General features: G+C 53.1%; 1 protein-coding gene across 2 annotated transcripts in view; it reads left to right on the top strand.

Moving 5' to 3' along the window:
- Positions 1-5,841: 5,841 nt before the first annotated feature.
- RAP1GAP2 (RAP1 GTPase activating protein 2) overlaps positions 5,842-21,408 on the top strand; it is a 233,457-nt gene continuing 217,890 nt past the window's right edge. Inside the window, exons 1-2 of one of the 2 annotated variants that reach the window (XM_049861054.1) lie at positions 5,842-6,015; positions 11,266-11,301. In XM_049861054.1, coding sequence (XP_049717011.1) covers positions 5,972-6,015; positions 11,266-11,301 — 80 coding nt within the window. In that variant the 5' untranslated portion in view covers positions 5,842-5,971. Of the gene's footprint in view, positions 6,016-11,265; positions 11,302-15,916; positions 16,307-21,408 lie in introns of those variants that run through there. The other variant, XM_049861053.1, reaches the window with a different exon arrangement.

Genomic DNA, 21,408 nt, shown 5'->3' with positions numbered 1-21,408 from the left:
TCTAGGGGCATCTGTTTTCTGAATTTCCTGTAACTGCCTCATCCCCATGCCTGGGAAAGGAGCTTGTCTCATCTTCTGCTCTTACTCATGACCGCGAGAACAGAGCTGCCCAAGCAAAGGAAAACACACTTCTCTTCTTGCCCTCCTGCCCTTGAGAGCCTGGGGACCTGATGGAGGGACTGCTGTTGGCAGGGCCTTCTCTGATCCCAGCCAGCTTTCCTGGCTCCATGTACATCTATAGCCCATAGAAGCTGGGTGGGTTTTCTGGTGCTCTGCACTGGTTTGGGAGCTCTGGCTGAGACTTGCTCCCTCGGCTGTTCCTCTGGGAACATCCACAGGTCTCTCACCAGGAAGTTAGGGCCTCATGACTTGGTGACCCCAAGTAAGGTCTGTGGGAGGGATGAGGAGCAACCCTGAGAGAGAAGCCCACGTGGCCAGTCATTGGGAGGATGGGGCCATGGAGACTTGGGCACTTGCTCTTTCCATTTCATCATTGTTCTTTCCCAGCTACTGAGCTGAGCTTTGCTTTCAGGGCCTTAGTTTCCCCATCTGTAAAATGGGCACGGTGTGCATGAATCTCTGAGTAGCGTATTTCTGCAGCTTGAATCTGGTGACTGGTACCTACTGACTCCGATTGCAATACAGAGCAGTGGTTAAGAGCTTGGGTTCGGCAGTCAGACCCCACTCTGGTGCCGTGAGCTGGGTGAATTTCATCAAGTGCCTTAAACTCTCAAGCCTCAGTGTCCTTATCTGTAAAATGGGGATAACCCTGGTACCATCTCAGAGGTGGTTGTAAGGTCGAAATGAGCTAAGTGGTTAGGACAGCACTGGCCTATAGTAAACTCAGAGATGCGGGCTCTGGCCCTGGCTCCCCTGTCCCTGTAGCTTGTCCTTGTCCCCGCTGTGACTCCTAGGCGTGCCAAGTCAGCCAACGTCTGAGCGGAAGCTTGGCTGTGCTTGGTGGGGGGGAGGGGGTGTGGGCCTGACTCACAGAGGGCTTCCCTTTTCTCTTGACGCATGATCCTTCCCAGGGAGCCCATGCCTCCCTTTGCGCCCAGCTCTACACAGAAGAGGAACTGAGGGGTCAGAGCAGATGGGACAGGAAGCTGAGTAGGACTGAGGGAGAGCATAATCATAATTGATATAATAGCTCCCATAATGGTGTTGGAGCCCTGTGCTAAGTGTTTGTTGTTGTTAGCTGCCGTTGACTTGACCCCTCACCGACTAACAGCTCGTCATGCGCGATGGAACAAAATGCCGCCCGGTCCGGCGTCATCCCCGTGATCTGTTGTGCGTTGGACTTTTGTGATCCATAGTGTTTTCGTCAGCTGATATTTGGAAGCAGATCACCAGGTCTTTCTTCCTAGTTGTCCTAAATCTGGAAGCGCCACTGAAACTTATTCAACATCATAGCAACAGGCAAGCCTCCACTGACAGATGGGTGGTGGCTATGCACAAGGTGCATTGGCCAGGAATCGAACCTGGGTTTCCAACATGGAGGGTGAGAATTCCACCACTGAATCACCACTGCTGTCATGCTAAGTGTACAACACAAGAGCAGTGATGGTTCCTTTATAATCTTATGAGATTGGTGGCAGCTGCCCTGTTATAGAGGAGAAAACTGAGTGCCAGAGAGGTTAAGTAACTTGCTTGAGGTCACACAGCTAGGAAGGCTGGCACCAGCCCCAAACTAGGTGTGCCTGATTCCAAAGTGTGGGAGACTGAGAGCTGAGGAGGGAAGCATGGAGGGGGCTCTAGAGTGGCTCTCACCCCTTCCAGGGCTCAGATTCAAAGCCATCTAAGAGCTTCCCTTCTCTCTCTCCAGCTCCTCACTCTGGGTCCTTCTGGCTTCTCCAAGGTTCCTGGATCTGGGTGGCATCAAGGAAGCCCAACATGCCGTGAGTTTTGTGCCTCTCCCTGCTAATGCAGAGATGAGGAATGGCCCTGTGGCCAGGTTTGTGACTCTCATGAGTGTCTTTGGTGGCTGCCAGGGCAAGGGGCCAGAGTCCCAGGGGTGTGGCAACAGCTGAGGCTTTGAAATGCACCTCCTTGCCTGGCCCCTAGGCGGGCCTGCTCACCTTCAAATGCATGGGCTTGGGCCCAACTCCTTCCTGGCTATGGAACACTCTGTCCAGGTGGCCTCCCACCTGGTGTCACCATACGGTGGGGTCCTGTCTAAGAGCATCTCCCAGCTTTTTCTTCCCTACAGTCCATGTGGTGGACAGCACTCACACATGCTCAGGTGGGGTGCAGATAAGAATAGATAAGGTGGGTGGTGGGTGTGCCCAAGCCTGGTGGGCTGGGACCCCACCTCTTTGTCTCACACTTGAAAGCACATCACAATCCATGATGGGCTTGCCATGAACTCCTCTAAGTAATGTGCAAATGGAATTTTGTTCCTAGTTACCAACCGACACCCACTCCAGCAGTTCCTGAGCCAAGGCCAGGAGTTGTGTCTGGCTCACCCTGGTATCCTCTTCACCCAGCACCTTGCTTGACACAGAGGGTGTTGGTGTGTCTGCTGAAGGAGCCGGCAGAGGGTCAGACAGGCTGTTTGTCGTGCTTTCATTCCTTCGCTGGTTAGTTTAGCTGCTGTGGAGTCAGCCCCTGACTCATGGTGACCCCATGCACCACGGAACAAAATGCTGCCTGGCCCTGTGCCATCCCCACGATCGGTTGTGGATCAGACCATTGTGATTCATAGGGTTTTCATTGATTGATTTTTTTTTTTTAGCAATTTTTATTGTGCTTTAAGTGAAAGTTTACAAATCAAGTCAGTCTCTCACACAAAAACCCATATACACCTTGCTGCATACTCCCAATTACTCTCCCCCTAATGAGACAGCCCGCTCCCTCCCTCCACTCTCTCTTTTCGTGTCCATTTTGCCAGCTTCTAACGCCCTCAACCCTCTCATCTCCCCTCCAGGCAGGAGATGCCAACATAGTCTCAAGTGTCCACCTGATCTGAGAAGCTCACTCCTCACCAGCATCCCTCTCCAACCCACTGTCCAGTCCAATCTCTCTCTGAAGAGTTGGCTTTGGGAATGGTTCCTGTCCTGGGCCAACAGAAGGTCTGGGGGCCATGACCACCGGGGTCCTTTTAGTCTCAGTCAGACCATTAAGTCTGGTCTTTTTATGAGAATTTGGGGTCTGCATCCCACTGCTCTCTTGCTCCTTCAGGGGTTCTCCGTTGTGTTCCCTGTCGGGGCAGTCATCGGTTGTAGCCGGGCACCATCTAGTTCTTCTGGTCTCAGAATGATGTAGTCTCTGGTTCACGTGGCCCTTTCTGTCTCTTGGGCTCGTAATACCTTGTGTCCTTAGTGTTCTTCATTCTCCTTTGATCCATCATTGATTTTTGAAAGTAGATTGCCAACCATTTTTTCCTAGTCTGGAAGCTCCGCTGAAACCTGTTCAGCATCTTTCGCTCATTAAGCCCTTTATCTTAGTTGGGACTTTTTCAGTTGAGAGAGAGAGAAACCCAACTCAAAGAGGCTTTAGGAATAAAGGGATATATCGGCTCTTCAAGCAGTTTGCAATTGGCTGCTAACTGAATGGTTGACCATTTGAACCTGTTGAACCCACCCAGTGGCACCTTGAATGAAAGGCCTGGCAATCTGCTTCTGTAAAGGTTACAGGCAAGAACACCCTATGGAGCAGCTCTACTCTGTCACACATGGGGCCACCACGAGCCGGTGGGGGAGGGTGGGCAACTAACAACAACAACAATATACCCAAGGGCTCCTGCTGCTTTGGAGGAAGGGAGCCTGCACTGGCCTGCTCCAGCCCTGCTGCATGAGTCCCCTGTAGCTTCCCTGCTGGGGAGGAGTCAAGAAGAGAGAAATCCATGTGCCCTTTGTCTGTGACTTGGGGGTGGCCTGTAGCACCTCAGTTTGGAGCTTATGAGCCCCCAGAGTGGTAGTGGGGGCCTCAAACCAGAAACTGTGGGAAGGGTCGGCAGGAGAGTGAGACCCTGTGGTGGCAACTAGTGGCTTGGTTTCCCTTTCTCCACTGCTTGAGGGCAGGGCCGGGGATCTGGCACCTCGCTGCGCCCCCACCCATATCTGTTGTACTGGGGTGGACGTGCTGTGCCCCACCCAGGGGCACACTGAATGGCAGTCATCAGTGACGCCTACTGTGTATCTGGCAGTCAGCACTGCTGCAGGCAAAAATAAGAAGTAGCCCCGTGGGAACATCAAGCTCAATTGGCATGACAGAGTTTATAAAGAAAATGTTCTACATTCTACTTTGGTGAGTAGCAATCTGGGCTCATAAAAGCCTGTGAGTGGCCATCTAGGATACTGCACTGGTCTCAAACCCCGCCTAGAACAAGGGAGAATGAAGATAACCAAAGACACACGGAAAAGATTAATCCAGAGGACTAATGGACCACAACTACCACGGCCTCCACCGGACTTGAGTCCAGAACAACCAGATGGTGCCCAGCTGCCACCACCAACTGCTCTGACAGGAATCACAAAAGAGGGTCCCGGACAGAGCTGGAAAAAATGTAGAACAAAATTCTAACTCACAAAAACAAACAAACAAACAAACAAACCAGACTTACTCGTCTGACAGACTGGAGAAACCTGGAGAATATGGCCCCCAGACCCCCTTTTAACTCAGTACTGAAGTTACTCCTGATGGTCACACTTCAGCCAAAGTTTAGACGGGCCTCTAAAATAAAACAGGATTAAAGGGGCACACCACCCCACGGGAAAGGAGGAGAAGGCAGGAGGGGACGGAAGAGCTGCTAATAGGGAACCCAAGGTCGAAAAGAGGAGAGCGTTCACATGTCGTGGGGTTTGCAACCCATGTCACAAAATAATATATGTATTAAGTGTTTAATGAGAAACTAGTTTGCTCTGCAAACCTTCACCTAAAGTACAATTAAAAAAAAAAAGAAAAAGAAGTATCCCTGTGGTTCTACTTGGAAAGACAAACACACCTTGCACAGAACTGCGGCCCCCTCCCCACCACTGCCCTTGTGAGAGCGTGGCACAGAGCTTCTTCCCTGAAGCCTGTCATGGGTTACCTGGGCACATCACCTCTGTCCAGACGCTTGAGGGAGTCTGAGCAGCGCAGATCTGAGCCATGTATGTGTGTTGTACATGTGATGCATCCTATGGGTGTGTGTCTAATCTGGGTGTGTGCCTGGGTGTGTACACATGTACGCTGATGCATGTGAACGTAGGTGTGTGCATATGTCTGTCTGGGTATTTGCATGTATATGAGATGTGTGTGCACATGTCTATCAGTTTTGTGTACCTGCATATGAGCACTCATTGTGTGTACGTCAGTGTGCATATACTGGTACATGACACGTGTGATCACGCATGCGCCCATGTGATGTATTCTGTGCACATATACGTATGTGTGTGCCTGTGTGTCCCTGTGCCCATGTGTGCATGTATACTTGTGTCCGGGTGTATGCACAGTTGCGATTCTGTATCGTGTGGTGGTTTGTCTGGTATGTGCTTGAGCTTTTGTGGAGTGGGAAGGCAAAAGTCCGGTCTTGGGCAGCCCCGGGGACTGGGTATGGGGACCCTCAATCCCAGGGCTCCCAGGGGACTCCTGACAGGTCTGTTCCTCCCTCCCAGGCCTGGTTATGAGGCTCCTCAGCCTCCTTTGGCTCTGGAAAGCTGGGGCTGTGTGGGGCTGAGCTGCCAACTTGGGCTATGGCGCAATCTGCCAGCCAAGCCCCTTCCGGAGCTGTGGGTTCCTCTGAGTGTGGGGAAGCTGCCCTCTTCAAAGCCCCCGCCCCCCTGTCTTGATGCCTCCCTGCAGGCGTGCAGGACCCACCTCCCAGCCCTGCAGCCTCGCCCACAGGAAGTGCTGGGGTGTGGGCGGGCGAGGGGGTGCCTCACTAGGCACCCCGCCCTATGCCGGTGGCCCACACACCCCACTGCACTACGGCTCTCTTACTAACAGCCCTGGGGACATCGCTGGGACCCGGGGCCCTGAGGCCACAACCATGTTTCACAGGAAGCGCAGCGTCTCCTTTGGGGGCTTCGGATGGTGGGTGACCAACGGGAGGGTGGCTGAGCAATGCGAGCGGACCCAGATGTGAAGTCTGGTTGAGTGCGGGGGCTGCCTGTGGGAACAGAGGGTTCAGGCACGGCCTGTCTGTCTGAGGGACCCTGGGCTGTGTAGAGATGTCAGTTCCTGGTGGAGGGCAGCAGAGACCAAGCTTTTCCTCTCTGCCCTGTGGACACAATCTTCTAGGGGTCTAGGAACTTGGAGCGGAGTGCCAGTGTGTGTGTGACTGCCGTTCAGTGTGAGTCTGTGTCTGTGTCAGCGTGTTCCTGTGTCTGTCTGTGTGTGCACGTCTGTGTCTGTGATTATTTCTGAGTGTGCGAATGCATGACCGTATGTGCATGCGTGACTGTGTGCAAATGTATGTGTACACCTGTGGTTATTTCTGAGTGTGTGTGCATGCGTGTGCAGATGTGCATGTCTGTGATTATTTCTGTGTGAGTATGCGTGACTGTGTAAGTATGTGTGTGGGCACGTCTGTGATTATCTGTGAGTGTATGTGTGTGCATGTGGAAGACTGTATGTGCAAGCGTGTGTGCATTCGTGCGTGTCGGTGATTGTGACTGCCAGTCTGTGTGACCCTGTGTAAAGGCTGTGCGGGAGGCGTGTGCCTGGCTGGGTGGGTGTGCCTGTGTGTGTCATCACGTGTGCAACTTTATGTTTCTGAGGAGGTGCTGCCTGCATCTCTGCTCCCTGGGTCTGTGTGTGCTCATGTCTGTGCGCGTGTGTCACGCTCCTGTCTGTGTCATTCTTGTGACCTTGTGGCAGGGAAATCTATGGCCTGCTGGAACTTTGGGCTGCCTCCTCTCTGAGGGGGTGAATTGTGAGAGGAGGGACAGCCTGTCTCCAGGCCTCCCCACCCCCGCCAGGCAGCCAGTCCTCCTCTGTCTGAGCAGGGTCTTCTATCAGCTTCTTGCCTGGCTCTCTGGGTCGCCTTTTGCCGCTAAGTTTCCCTTTAGGGCAGGGGAGAGGCTCTTTCCTCCCCGGTGGGCCAGGAAGTGGGGGAAACTGAGGGCAGAGGCTTGTCTCTGGTTCCCAGCGGCTGGCAGCTTCTGCTCAGCTAGGGAAAAGAGCCTAGTGGTTCTCATTATCGGTTTCCTTCCAGCTCCTCTGGGTGTTGTCAAAGAGAAGGTTACTGCTGCTGGGGAGGGTGTCCTGGTGTGGAAGCAGGTGGGCTCATGGGGGACGCAGGGGCGAGGGAGCAAGGGAGGGAGGACAGAAGGGCAGGGAAGAGACAGGCTCTGTTCCTATGGTTGATTACTTGCTTCCATGTGTGTGTAGCTTTTTCTTTCCATTTTTCCATCTGTGAGAGCACATTGCTATCCATCCTCTGGCTGGGAGGCGTTGTAGGGGGGCTTTGTGTTTGGCAGAGGGTGGGGATGGATTACCCAACAAGCAAGGTATGCACAGGCTTAATTGTGCTTACTTACTAATCTGTAGTGAACAATATCATCTGGTTTTCATCACATCTGATGTTTTGCACATGGCAGGCATTTGGTTGGGGACCGTGGAATTTAAGGGGACAGCAGGGCCTTCTGGGGGACTTGGAGGGTTAGGGCATCCAGAGAGAGGGTTAGACTGGAGATGTGAGTTTGGGCATCATCTGGGTATAGCTCTCAGCTGGGGCGGGGGATATCCAAGTAGGCTGGCAACTAAAATGCAGATTCCTGGAGTCCTGGCCCACTCCAGACAAGACCTCTGGTGGTGGTATTTAAAAAGTGCCATTGGCTGCCAGTATGGATAACCACTGGCATCAGGGGTAGGTAGTTGATGAAGGTGAGTGGGTGGGGGAGGAGAGGAGGAGAGAAGGCTCCAGGGAGAACCCGAGACTCTGGTTTCCTGAAAGGGAAAAGCCCAGCCTTGTGGCCCCATTTCAAGTCTGCCACAGACCCTGCTCTTCCGGGGCCACACCCAGCGTGGGAACCCTGTGGGCAGGCCACAGGATAGGTGTGGGGCTTAGGGAGCAAGGGTGCTGTCGGGCACTTCCTGCCCCGGAATCAGCCTCGCACGGGGCTCTTGCGAGGATGTACCAGGCACTGGGCAGCTGGATGTGGCAGGGGGCTAGGGGCCACTGTGACTCAGAGTCCTGGCAGGCGGCGTGGTGGTCAGAGCTGTCCACATAGAGATCCAGAGGTCCTCAAGTACTAATATTGGCTTCACTGGGGAACTTGGATGAGGCACTTCTCTCTGGATTTCCCTTTCCCCATGAGTAAAGGAGATTTTCTGCTCTACCCACAACACAGGGACCCTGTAAGGATTACAAGAGATGCCTTGAGAAAATGTAAAATGTAAGGGCTTATTATTAGGGGTTACAATTGGATTGAGGAACTCTAGTGGCACAGTGGTTAAGTGCTGGGCTACTAATCAAAAGGCCAGAAGTTTGAACCCAGCAGCTACTCCGTGGGAGAAAGATGTGGCAGCCTACTTCCGTAAAGATTTACAGTCTTGGAAACCTTATGGGGAAGTTCTACTCTTTCCGACAGGGTTGCTGTGAGTCAGAATCAACTCCATGGCAGTGGGTTTGGTTGGTTTTGACAACTGGATTGCTCTGGGCTAAAAATATTACCGTAGAAGGTGGGGATCTGACTCCCCATCTGGGGAGGGGGGTTGAACAGGAGAGGAGGGTTTACATCCCATAGGGGATGGGGGGCCCACAGTGAGACCCTAGGGGACCAGTAGTGGAAGCCCCAAGGAAGGGGTCCAGGGAAGAGTGTGGGGAAGAAGCTAGGAGGGACCTAAAATGGAACCCCAGGTGGGGCTTGTTCTGCTGTTGGGAACTGAGATCCGAAGGTGCTGGGAGCTAACACAGAGTGAAAGGCTGCACGCCCCAGTCCAGGGCTTGGTGTTGACTGTGCCGTCAACACTGACACTTTGTGATTGCTGGGGCAGCCCTGTGTCTTCAACACGTGGCCCTTGACGCCTCTTCCCTACCCACACTGGCCCATTAGTCACGTGTATAGCAGAGCCGAGCTGCCTAGACAGGGGGGCCTGAAAGAACCTTCCAGGGTTTCAAGCATCCTGGAGCTGGGATGATAGACACTGGTGGTGGTGGTGACGCCAGTGGTGGTGTGACACTGGTGGTAATGGTGACACTGGTGGTAATGGTGACACTGGTGGTGGTGGTGACACCGGTGGTGGTGGGACACTGGTGGTAATGGTGACACTGGTGGTAATGGTGACACTGGTGGTGGTGGTGACACTGGTGGTGGTGTGACACCGGTGGTGGTGGTGACACTGGTGGTAATGGTGACACTGGTGGTGGTGGTGACACTGGTGGTAATGGTGACACCGGTGGTGGTGGTGACACTGGTGGTAATGGTGACACTGGTGGTGGTGACACCGGTGGTGGTGGTGACACCGGTGGTGGTGGTGACACCGGTGGTGGTGGGACACCGGTGGTAATGGTGACACTGGTGGTGGTGGTGACACCGGTGGTAATGGTGACACTGGTGGTGGTGGTGACACCGGTGGTAATGGTGACACTGGTGGTGGTGGTGACACCGGTGGTGGTGGTGACACTGGTGGTGATGATAACACTGGGGGTGGCGGTGACACTGGTGGTGGTGACACCAGTGGTGGTGTGACACTGGTGGTGGTGTGACACCGGTGGTGGTGTGACACCGGTGGTGGTGGTGACACTGGTGGTGATGATAACACTGGGGGTGGCGGTGACACTGGTGGTGGTGACACCAGTGGTGGTGTGACACAGGTGGTGGTGTGACACCGGTGGTGGTATGACACCGGTGGTGGTGTGACACCGGTGGTGGTGGTGACACTGGTGGTGATGATAACACTGGGGGTGGCGGTGACACTGGTGGTGGTGACACCGGTGGTGGTGTGACACTGGTGGTGGTGTGACACCAGTGGTGGTGGTAACACTGGTAGTAATGGTGACACTGGTGGTGATGGTGACACTGGTGGTGATGATAACACTGGGGGTGGCGGTGACACTGGTGGTGGTGACACCGGTGGTGGTGTGACACTGGTGGTGGTGTGACACCAGTGGTGGTGGTAACACTGGTAGTAATGGTGACACTGGTGGTGATGGTGACACTGGTGGTGATGATAACACTGGGATGGTGGTGACACTGGTGGTGGTGTGACACTGGGGGTGGTGGTGACACTGGTGGTGGTGACACCAGTGGTGGTGTGACACTGGTGGTGGTGTGACACCAGTGGTGGTGGTAACACTGGTAGTAATGGTGACACTGGTGGTGATGGTGACACTGGTGGTGATGATAACACTGGGGGTGGCGGTGACACTGGTGGTGGTGACACCGGTGGTGGTGTGACACCAGTGGTGGTGGTAACACTGGTAGTAATGGTGACACTGGTGGTGATGGTGACACTGGTGGTGATGATAACACTGGGATGGTGGTGACACTGGTGGTGGTGTGACACTGGGGGTGGTGGTGACACTGGTGGTGGTGGTGACACTGGGGGTGGTGACTTCTAAACAAGAGTAGACACAAACAGTGGGTCGAAGGCCCAGAGTTCTGTCTCTGAAGAGGGACAGGGCCTCTTTTTAGCCACCATAAGGCTGGCATATGCAGGGGGTAAAAATAGAAGCTTAGAAGTGCTGCCTTGCCTCCCAGGAGGGTGGGCACAGGCTGGGGGCGGAGGAGTGGCTGCCAGGACAGTCTGCAGCAAACGTGATCTTCCCTGCTCTGAAACTCTGCCTGATGGAGCCCACCTGCCGGTTTACCCTGGCACCTGTTGTCAGGTTCTGTCTCCTTGCATGAACTGGCAGCAGCCCCCTGAGCAGGAGAATCCCTGGTGGAGGCGGTGCTTGCATCTTCCCAAAGCAGAAACCCAGGAAATATTGATGTGTCGATTGTCCAGCTGCTAGTGGCTAATGGAGCTGGGCTGTAGAGTCTTCTCGTGGGAATGGAGATAATAAAGGGAGAGGCCACATAAAGAGTGCCTAAGACCCTGGGTCTGGAGTCAGATACCTGGATTCAGACTGGGCAAGTGATTGTACCCCTTACAAGCCTCAGTTTCCTCATCTTTAAAATGGGGAGAATAATGGTACTTGTGTCATAGGGTTCTGTGTGTCCCCAGCCCTCCCAGAGCTCATAGTCCTCCCCTTCCTTCCCCCTACAGCAGCTGTCTCCTACTGACCCTGGCAGTCTGGTGGTCTCGCTGGCCCCGCGACCCCTCCCCTGCAGGTGCCAGGTGGGAGGGAGCTTCCAGCCCCAGCACTGACTGAAGCCTCTGCTTTTCTCTTGGCAGGATCGACAAGACCATGCTGGCGAGTCTGAAGGTCAAGTAAGTAGCCACTTCCTGTTCTGTAAACGCAGAGGCCACGGCAGACTGTGTGCCTCTGGGGCCTCATTTCCCCTCACGCTGTGGGAACATGAGTGGGGCTGTCGCGCTTGTCATGTTCTCCATCTGAGCCTGGGTGGCTTCCGGGTTGGAGAAGGCTGGAGCAGGCTGTCGATTTCTGGGTGTCCAGAAGAGGCAGAGGCAGCAATGGAAGCAGCAGGCACTGGGGTGGTGAGAATGTGTGTGTGTGTATGGGGGGGGGTGTGACTTTCAGGCCATAAACTCAGGGATATAAGAAAGGTAACTGTATTTCCTATCACCTTAGTTTCTATTGGAAGTCTCAATCCTACCTACCTGAAAAATTGTGGCACGTAGTTCTAAAAAAAAAAAAGTTCTAGAACCCCACAAAATGCCCTGGCATCAGGGTGTGTGTGTGGTCAGCTGGTCACTGAGTTACCAGACATATGTCATGCTGGCCAGTGTGGCCCTGGGGCTCTCTGAGGCCTCCATGCCAGATTCAGCATCTGGGAATTGTTCAGGGAGAGAGCTGCCATGATTTTTTCTGCCTCAGTTTACTGTGTGCCTGCTGTTCTGAGCAGGCGTGCCTCTCTCCTAGAACCCTGGACCTCTCTTACTTCACTGCCTTTGTTCCTTTTCCCTCCACGTTTCTGTCCAAGCCATTTTGTCTGCATCCTGATCCTGTTCCCCCTTAGAGGCTTAACAGAAGTCTATCCTACTTCTGCCTGCCTCTCCCTCTTGGGGCAGGGGTACACCTGCTAACCACTTGCTCCAACCGAGTGAATCGAAAGGGAGGGAAATTCAAGGAGGGAAAAATAGCATCGATCACTGGCTCAAAATATTATCCTGCCAAGTGTGAATTAGCTCTGCGTGAAAAATCCCTCCATTAAGTTGTCTTCCTTCAGAGGCAGCATCTCCAGTCATAACTCCCCCATCTCAGGTTGTCCAGGCCAGCCTCACTCTGTCAATGCCATTCAGTTGCCAGTACTGACTGTGTCTCCTCTGGGTACAGGTTCTGGGGTACAGGTCACTGGGCAAGGCACAGCCAGCCTTGAGGATTGACATGGAACCCAAACCCCAGAGAGGGGTCAAAATGAGAGAAGTCCCACTCTGGTTTGTTCTGCTCAGATGGGTGTGAGTGGGTGGTTAGCAGGGCTGGGATGAAGAAAACTGTCCCTGCCCTCTGAGAACTTTTGGCCTCTCTGCCAGGGGTGCAGTGATAGCAGTCCCAGAAGACTGCCAGGAAGAGGTGGCTCTAAAGCAGTTCTTGAAGATGGGAACAGTTGGCTCACCAGCCTGTGCTGGACTGGCATGGGGTATGTGTCAGTGGAGCCTACCGTTCAGGGCAAGTCATTCTCGGGCAAGACACTTCACTTCCCTGGGCCTCAGTTTCTGTAGCTTTTGTCCAGTGGGCACAGTGATGCCTGACTTTCCCAGAGCTCCCCAGAGCTTCTCTGAATATTGAATGAGATACCAGGCTTGAAGGCTGAGTTCCTAAGGTGTGTAGGGTAGTTGTAATGTTTCTTTTGGTGCTCTCATGGGACATTTAGTTCAATTTCACCGGCATTTATTGAGGGCCTGTTTTATGCTTGAACTAGTAAAGATGACATTTATAACCTGGAAGGGGACTAGTCACAGGGTGGGGGCATGGGCTTCTTTTGGGAATGGGGCCCTAGTGGGGTTTCTGGGTATCCAAGAGGCAGCCTAGGAGCTCAGGCACTGGGGAGGGGGTATTGAGATGGTGGTTTGGGGTAATGTGTAGGACTGTGTTCCTGTTTGTACTTGGTTAAGGTTCTTTGGGTTGCAAGAAACAGAAAGCCAGTGTAGCTGGTTAAGCAAAAGATTAAATTTATGGAAAAGGTCTCAGGAGGCCTTAGGGAACCTAGGGGGATGGAGTGGAGATAGAGCTTAAGAGGGCTTGAACCAGGAACTGGAAACCTTTAGGGCTCACTTGTGCTCAGTCTGTATTTGCTGAATTAATCAATTATGGCCCATCACGCGCAGGTGGAGGGATGGAGAGAAAAAGGAAGGGACCAGCCTGTTCTGGGGGCTGGCTTGAGTCAGGGTCCCCATCTGCAGTAGTTGAGCCATAGATGGACTGGATCTGCCCAGAGAGGTGAGTGCAGGGAGTCAGGGTTTGCTCCTGGAGGTTCCTGGAGCAGTACTCAGAGGGTGAGGGCCTGAGCTGGGAGCCTCAGGTCCTTTCCTTCACCCATTTTCACTGCCTCCTGCCCTCCCTCCCCAGAGATCTCTGCCTCTTTGCTAAAGAAAGAAGGGTGTGTGTGCTGTATGGGCTGGTAGGCCCTGATCTGGGTTCAGCCACAGAGACGACCGTTGTACACAAAGACTGGCCATTGAGCGACTGAAAGTGCAGCCTGCCTCCACTGCTGGAGGCGCAATGTCAGGTATACCTGTTGATGATGGAGAAATCTAGAATCGTTGCCTTATAGGAGAAGTGATCCAGCTTTTAAATTGGATGGTCCCAAGAAATGGCAGCTCTGAATAGGGAGGAGGCACGCGAGGAGACATGGGGTGGTGGTGCCCTCTTACTTCTACAGGAGAAAGAGGGAGAGGGCCTGGGGGAGTTGTCTCCAACCACCTGGGTGGGAGCAGCACTTTAGCTGTATTATGGTTTGGCCAGAAGACACCACACACAACTGCCTTTACTCTAAATCCAGGATTCAAAATCCAATTAGAAATGAGGTGGCCAGTGAGGGCAGGAGCAGACAGTGTATCTTCCCTTGGCCCCTGGGGTCCCTGGTGGCAGCTGCTGGAGACCTTGTCCATGTGGAACGGGGGCTTGCCAGATTTAGAAAGCTCAATTTCTTACTATGCCGCAGCCCTTTTAAACATGGGACTTCCATCCCTAGTCTGTAAGAATTATCTGAAATTTAGATGATTGCCTTTATAAACATCTGCCTCTCCTGGTTTTGTTGGTGTTAGCAAGACCACATTCTCATCTTGGGGGAAGAAAGCAGAGTCAGAGCTCAGATGTCCCTGAACCAAATCTCTACCTCCAGATTTCTAGCTTACCTTCTGGAAAACCCATTTCTTTACAGTCCAGCCCTTGATGGCTTTTTCATGCATGATTTAGATACTGAGTTGGGTTGAGGACCATGACCACAATTCATTACTCCACCTTTGGTCACCATGTCTTTGTTTACTGTGGGTTTCCAGAGTCCTCAAGATGTTCCAGAGCCATCTGGGGCTGACCTATCTCAGTCAGCTCCTCGCCTACATACCTACGGTATCTGCTGAGAGTTTGCTGGGGTTGTCAAGGACAGGACGACCTTGATGTTTTGGGGGTAAATGGCTGAATCAGTTCGACAGACATTTACTGGACATCTTATATTCTAAGCCCAGTCCTGGGCCCAGGGGTTGGTGGAAGAACAAAGACGAAAAAGACCCAGTCTGTGCTCTTTAAAGCTTACAGCCTCGCGGTAAGACGGACGCACAGACAGACCGTGGCAATTGAATGTGACAAGTGCTAACAGAGATGCCCTCAGAGAGGATGGAGGAGGGCTTCCTGGGCTGAGTCTCCGAGGATGAATACGGTCAGCCTGGAGAAAAGGGCAGACACTCCAGGCAGCAGCAACAGCATGTACCAAGGCAGTGAGGCATGAAACAGCTCCGTGTGCTAGGAACTCCTGAGCGGTTATGATTACCAGATAGAAAATAGGGGCGAGGGTGCTGGACAGGCTGGGCCATGCCTAGGAGGGCTCCGTGGCTTGGTTTTCTAGGTGATGGGGAGCCATCCAAGGGCTTTAGCAAGAGTCGTAGTGCGGTCAGATTTGAGTTTGAGGAACCTCTCTGGAGCCACACTGGCCGGCTGACTGGGAGGCTGGGTAGGACAGTAGGGTTGGGAAGAGTGGACAGGACTTGGAGAGCTACCGAGGAGTGGACTTGCCAGCTTGGAGCTGGTTTGAATATGGGGGTGAGGGTGAAGGAGGGGTCAAGGTGGCAATTCTCAGGTTTCCGAGTAAGCCCCTGGGTGGTTCAGGCAGTTTGGGGGAAGGGTGGAGGAAAGACTCTGCGTATAGAATCCACCTCCCTCTTTCCACTCTTACCTTCCGTGTGGTTGGCTTAAATCTTCACCCTGATACTTACTGCCCTGCAGAGGGACACAGAGGAGAGGAACAGTGGCTTGAGGGGTATGACAGCTGGCTGCAGGCAGAGCTGGCAGTGGTCCTGGGCTTGGGCCCCGACCTTGCTCGGCTCCTGTAGTACTTTTGGCAGGTGAGGTCCAAGCGGACACGGCTGATGTCATCAGGAATGGCTTACCCAATAAGCAAGGTATGCATTCGCTTCCTTGTGCTTACTCACTAATCTCCGGTGCACAATTTCACCTGTTTTTCACCACATAATGTGGTGAAACCCGTGTGAAATTATGCACTACAGACTGGTAAGTAAGCACAAGTAAGCCCATGCTTACCTTGCTTACTGTAAGCCTCTGAATACCTTGCATACTGGTATTTGCTCCTGGGTGTCACTAACGGCCGGCCGGCCTGGGCACGCAGGGAATCCCTTTTCAGGCACCACCAGGTGGGCCTGAGGGAGAGTCCTTGTTTCTGTCCCGAGTGTCAGGCCCTGACTCAGTGATTTCTCCTGGATGGGCCCCGAGTTGGTGGGTGTGTGCGTGTGTAGGTGTGTATGTGTGTAGGCATGTGTATATACTTACTCGTGCAGTGGATGAGAGCTCTGAGGGCCCATGTTCGTGTCTGTATGGTGCCTTTTTTTGCTTTAGCGGGTTCCTATGGTAACCACGAACATGTCTGTTTTAGGATCTGGATTTGCAGGCGTGAGTGGCTACAGGGAGAAGCAGGGCGGGCGGTCGCTTAGCTGGCAGTTGGGCTGTGGCCTGATTTCATTGCCAGGCACGGGGGATGCACCGGGAGGTGCCATTTGCCAGACAACCAGGTCTGAAAACTCCAGGGACCCGAGTGTTCCTGGCCCTCACCTGGCCAGTTCCCGCCATGCCCAGGAAGCTCTGGTGAGTCCCTGCTCTGATTTCTTGGTGGCCTTGACTCCCCAGGCCTGGTAGGTATCTGGTGGCTGACGGGCAGGCAGGGAGCCAGGTGGGCAGCCCTGGCCAGCAGGTGCTGGAGATGGGGCTCCTCTGAGGTGGGCGTGGGTCAGTGGCAGGAGGGGCTTTGCTATTTCTGCAGTCCTGTGAGGGTGTTTCCACGTGACCAGTGGAGATGAGTGGTCCTGGCTGATCCCAGGGAATGGGGAAACTGTTAGTGTGGAGGACAAGGGCCGGGATGCAGGAGAGGAGAAGGCAGATGGGTAGCCTGTAGCCCACCAACCCAGCCCCAGCCATCCCTGGGGGCGTCCCCCACCCCAGCTGACTCCCTGAGGATTCCTTATGGACCCGAGGTCTCTGGCCATGCACTTGGCCTTCCTCACAGGTCTCCCCAAGACCAGGAGCTCGCTTGGCCTGGATGGAAAGGCTCATGTCCCATGGAAGAGGAGGCTGGAGGACACTGTCTGGCTCACTAGGGACCTGGAGCTGGGGAGGAATTGCTCCCGCTGGGCTTTGGGGCAAAGGTTCTTGGCTGCCCAGATTGTACTGACCTGTGCTTCTTGTCCACGTAGTGTGGACCCCTGGATGTGTCCTGATGGACAGACAGGGGGTCAGGCAGCACTCAGGCCACAGAGGCTGGTGTTGGTGTCTGGGAGTAGGCAGGTGCTTTCTTCTCCTGTTGGCTTCTCCGGAGCTGGTAGCAGCGGGTAGGGGTTGGGAGTGTCAGGAGGATGTCAAGAGCCCCTCGGGCCTGTTCCAGGAGCCCCCCTACCTATGCGCTCCCTCTGCGTCTGTGGGAGGCCTGGGTGAGGCTATGTTGGGGATGATGCGGCAGGGGTTGTTGGTCTGGCTTTGGCTCTAGGCTTCCAAGGAAGGGAAAGGGGAACAAAGAAGTGAATGTTCTGTACTTTCTCCTGACCTTCTAAGCTTTTCCTCTCTGGGAGGCAGAGTCCAGAGCTTGCGTAAGGAGAGGGGAGCCTTCAGGAGAGACCCCCAGCTCTCTGGAGTCCTTGAATCTTAGGGCTTGATGTCAAGAAGTTGAATTAGCCACTGCGTGAACTCCCTGTGCCTCTAAAACTGGTCACTTAGCTTGAGCTTGGTCACTGCTAGTGATGGGGAGCCCATTGTCTGCTAAGGATGCCTATTCTATTGAAATACAGCTCTGGTTGTTCGATGCTGACCTTCTGTTTCACCTGGAATCTCTGTAATAGCCATTGCGTGGTCCAGCCCTATCTCCTGGCACCCTTCCCCATCCCTCCCCCTAAACAAGGCTATTCCCCTTTTCTCCTGAGAGCCCTTTGGACGTTGGAGGTGGCTCTTGTGCCCTGAGTCTTCTTTTCCCCTGGTTGATCATCCCAACCCCTTTGCCTGTTTTGGGGATTCCTCACTGTGTGGGCTGGTCTTCATTGGAAGAGTTCCATCTCAAAGCTGGGCCGGAGGGACTGGCCTGGCAGCCTGCGGGAGCTCCATGACCATGGTGATGGATCCCAGAGGTCATGGCTTTCAACCTCCTTATTTTTCAGGTGAGTAAACTGAGGTCCCAAAAGGGGACGTTTCTTACTTGATCTAGCATGGCAACAAGATGGTGGGTGCAGGATCAGGGTGTGGAGAGGCCTGTTCTAGGTCTCTCGTCTTGCTTCTCCATCATCTCCTCCATCTTTACTACTTTCTGACCTAACACCTCCTCTCTTCTTCTTTTTTTTTTTTAAATAATTTTTATTGTGCTTTAAGTGAAAGTTTATAAATCCAGTCAATCTCTCACACAAAAACCCATATACACCTTCCTACACACTCCCAATTACTCTCCTCCTAATGAGACAGCCCGCCCTCTTCCTCCACTCTCTCTTTTCGTGTCCATTTTGCCAGCTTCTAACCCCCTCAACCCTCTCATCTTCCCTCCAGGCAGGAGATGCCAACATAGTCTCAAGTGTCCACCTGATCCAAGAAGCTCACTCCTCACCAGCATCCCTCTCCAACCCATTGTCCAGTCCAATCTCTGTCTGAAGAGTTGGCTTTGGGAATAGTTCCTGTCCTGGGCCAACAGAAGGTCTGGGGCCATGACCACTGGGGTCCTTCCAGTCTCAGTCAGACCATTAAGTCTGGTCTTTTTATGAGAATTTGGGGTCTGCATCCCACTGCTCTCCTGCTCCCTCAGGGATTCTCTGTTGTGTTCCCTGTCAGGGCAGTCATCGGTTGTAGCCAGGCACCATCTAGTTCTTGTGGTCTCAGGATGATGTAGTTGCTGGTTCATGTGGCCCTTTCTGTCTCTTGGGCTTGTAATTGCCTTGTGTCCGTGGTGTTCTTCATTCTCCTTTGCTCCAGGTGGGTTGTGACCAATTGATGCATCTTAGATGGCTGCTTGGTAGCGTTTAAGACCCCAGATGCCACTCTTCAAAGTGGGATGCAGAGTGTTTTCTTAATAGATTTTTTTATGCCAATTGACTTAAATGTCCCCTGAAACCATGGTCTGCAGACCCCTGCCCCTGCTACGCTGGCCTTGGAAGCATTCAGTTTATTCAGGAAACTTCTTTGCTTTTGGTTTAGTCCAATTGTGCTGACCTCCCTGTATTGTGTGCTGTCTTTCCCGTCACCTAAAGTAGTTCTTATCTGCTATCTAATTAGTGAATGCCCCTTTCCTACTCTCCCTTCCTCCCCTTCTCGTAACCACAAAAGACCTCCTCTCTTCTTTCTGAAGACATACCCAGGTGCGACCCTGGGGAACAGGGTCTGGGGGTGCTGGCAGGTTCACACCCTGCCTAGAAGGGCTGGCAGCCCCTGGTCAGCTCCAGCCCTTGGCACTGTGCAGGAATGCTGGGCCCATTTCACAAGCTTCGCTTTCCAAGAGAGGCTGGAAGTCTGGATTTTTAGGCAAAAATCTTACAATGAACTAAAAAATTTAAGAACAGAGCCTAAAAAACAAAAAACTACCCTGCAGTCTAAGTTCAGCCCATGGAGCCCCTGTGCGCCACTTCTGCTCTGGGCGGGTGCTCCCTCCGAGGTATCAGCTCCCCGGGGCTGATTCCCAAACCCCTTTCCCCAGGTCCCCCTTCTGGGAGGTCTCACCCCCCACCATCAGCTGCTGCCTGGTCATTTCCAGCTCTGTCCCCACAGTGGACTCACTCGCAATTAACCTTTCTTCCTTCCAAATCCAGCTCTTTCTCTGTCATCCGGGTTGAGAAGCCTCTTAGTCACAGGTTTGGTCCTCTCCCGCCCTCCTCCCTGCTCCTCCACCTCCTGGTTCAAGCCCATTATCTCCTGCCCAGACGGTGACAAAGGCCCCTAATTAACCTCCTCCTCCGTGCCCCACCAGCTCTGACTAATTCATTATCTGTGAAGCCGGCTCCAGTCCTGCATCCCTGCTCCGAAGGGGCCCGTCCTCAGTGCTGACGGCGGACCTCATTAATGCTGAGCCCACGCAGGCACCTCCCCAGAACCATGGCTAGCCATGGGCCCCCACACCCTGGCTAGGGGGGTGCTGGCCAGGCGGTTGGTTGTGTTTTCTCTAAAGTGACTGCTCTGTCTGGCGTTAACATCCATTAAACTGTCTTTAGATCCACAGTAGATAATTTGAGGTTCCTCCTTCCCTCCCCAAGGCAGTGGTTCCCACACTTTGCTGCACAGTACAATCACCTGGGGGGGCTTAAAAATTTTTGATAACCATGTTGCACCCTACACCAATTAGAATGTTCAAACGTGGGAGCCAGGCATTTGTACTTTTTAAACATTCCCAGGTTGTTCCAACGTGCAGCAAAATTTGGGGAGCACTATCCTTAGGGAAGGGTCCCTAGGTGGCTCAAATGATTTGCTCTTGACTACTAACCTAAAGGTTGGCAATTCGATCTCACCGGTGCCACAGAAGAACGGCCTGGCAATCTGCTTCTGTAAAGATTACAGCCAAGTAAACCCTATGAAGCTCATTTCTATTCTGTAACAACATGGGTTCGCCATGGGTTGACTCAGTGGCAACTTGTTTGGTTTTGGTTGGCCCCAAAGGATAACAAGGGAGATTATTGTCAATAGTTCAGGTTGGGCTGGGTGTTAAAATGGGCTCCAGGTGGGTGTGAGCCACCCTGGGCCAGGGTTTCTCAATCTCAGCACAACTGGCAATTTGGGCTCCATAATTCTCTGTTGTGGGGGCTGTCCTGGGCTTTGTAGAATGTTTAGCAGAGTCTGTAGCCTCAATCTGCTAGATGTCAACAACCCATTCCCCCAGATGTGACAATCAAAAATGTCTCTAGGCATTGTCGAATTTCCTGGGGCAGGGGTATATGATCCCCCTCCTCACCCATTGAGAAGGACTCCTCTAGGCCTAGCCAGGTTCACCTTTATAGCATTCTAAAATAGGCAGAGAAGACAAGGATACCGACTGGCAAACCCCATCTTAGTGGTTAGTTCCTGGACTCAGGCAGCCTGTGCTTGAATCCTGACTTCATCACCTACTAGATGGGTGGCCTTGGGCAAGTTATTTAACCTCTCTGTGTCTCAGTAAATGTCCAGCTTTTTTTTTTTTTTCCTTACAACCCTTAGCTCCCGATGGTGTTACCTGCCATTGACTGACGCTTTTCAGCTCAGACGCCTTTGCTTATGCTGCTTTCCCTGCAGGAAGGGCCTTTACCTCTCCCCCGTCAGTATCACCTGTTGACATCCCACCATCCTTCCAGGACCACCTTAGATGCTCCTTCCTCTGTGGTCCACTCCACCCGCCATCAGAATGAAGTGCTCCCTCATTTGCTCCTGGAGCAACTAGGGTCCCATTTAGCTTCCCCTGCCCTGGATGGTGCAAATGATTTGCATTCGTATACTAACCTAATGGTAGGCAGTTCGAACCCGCCCAGTGGTGCTGCAGAAGAAAGACCTGGCTAACTGCTTCCCTAAAGATTGTTGTTTGTTGCAGTCCAGTCAATTTCAACTCATGGTGAATCATGGTGCGTCAGAGTAGGACTATTTTCTGTAGGATTTTCAAGGCTGTGGCTTTTTGGAAGCAGCCAAGAGAACCTGATGGAGGAGTTCTACTCTGTAACACGTGGGGTTGCTGTGAGTTGGAATCGACTCAGTGGCAACGGCTTTGG

The sequence above is a fragment of the Elephas maximus genome, chromosome 19 (genome assembly GCF_024166365.1).
Source record: "Elephas maximus indicus isolate mEleMax1 chromosome 19, mEleMax1 primary haplotype, whole genome shotgun sequence".
Lineage (NCBI taxonomy): Eukaryota > Metazoa > Chordata > Mammalia > Proboscidea > Elephantidae > Elephas > Elephas maximus.
Note: the sequence above shows the minus strand (reverse complement) of the source record. Positions and strands in the feature narration are given on the sequence as shown.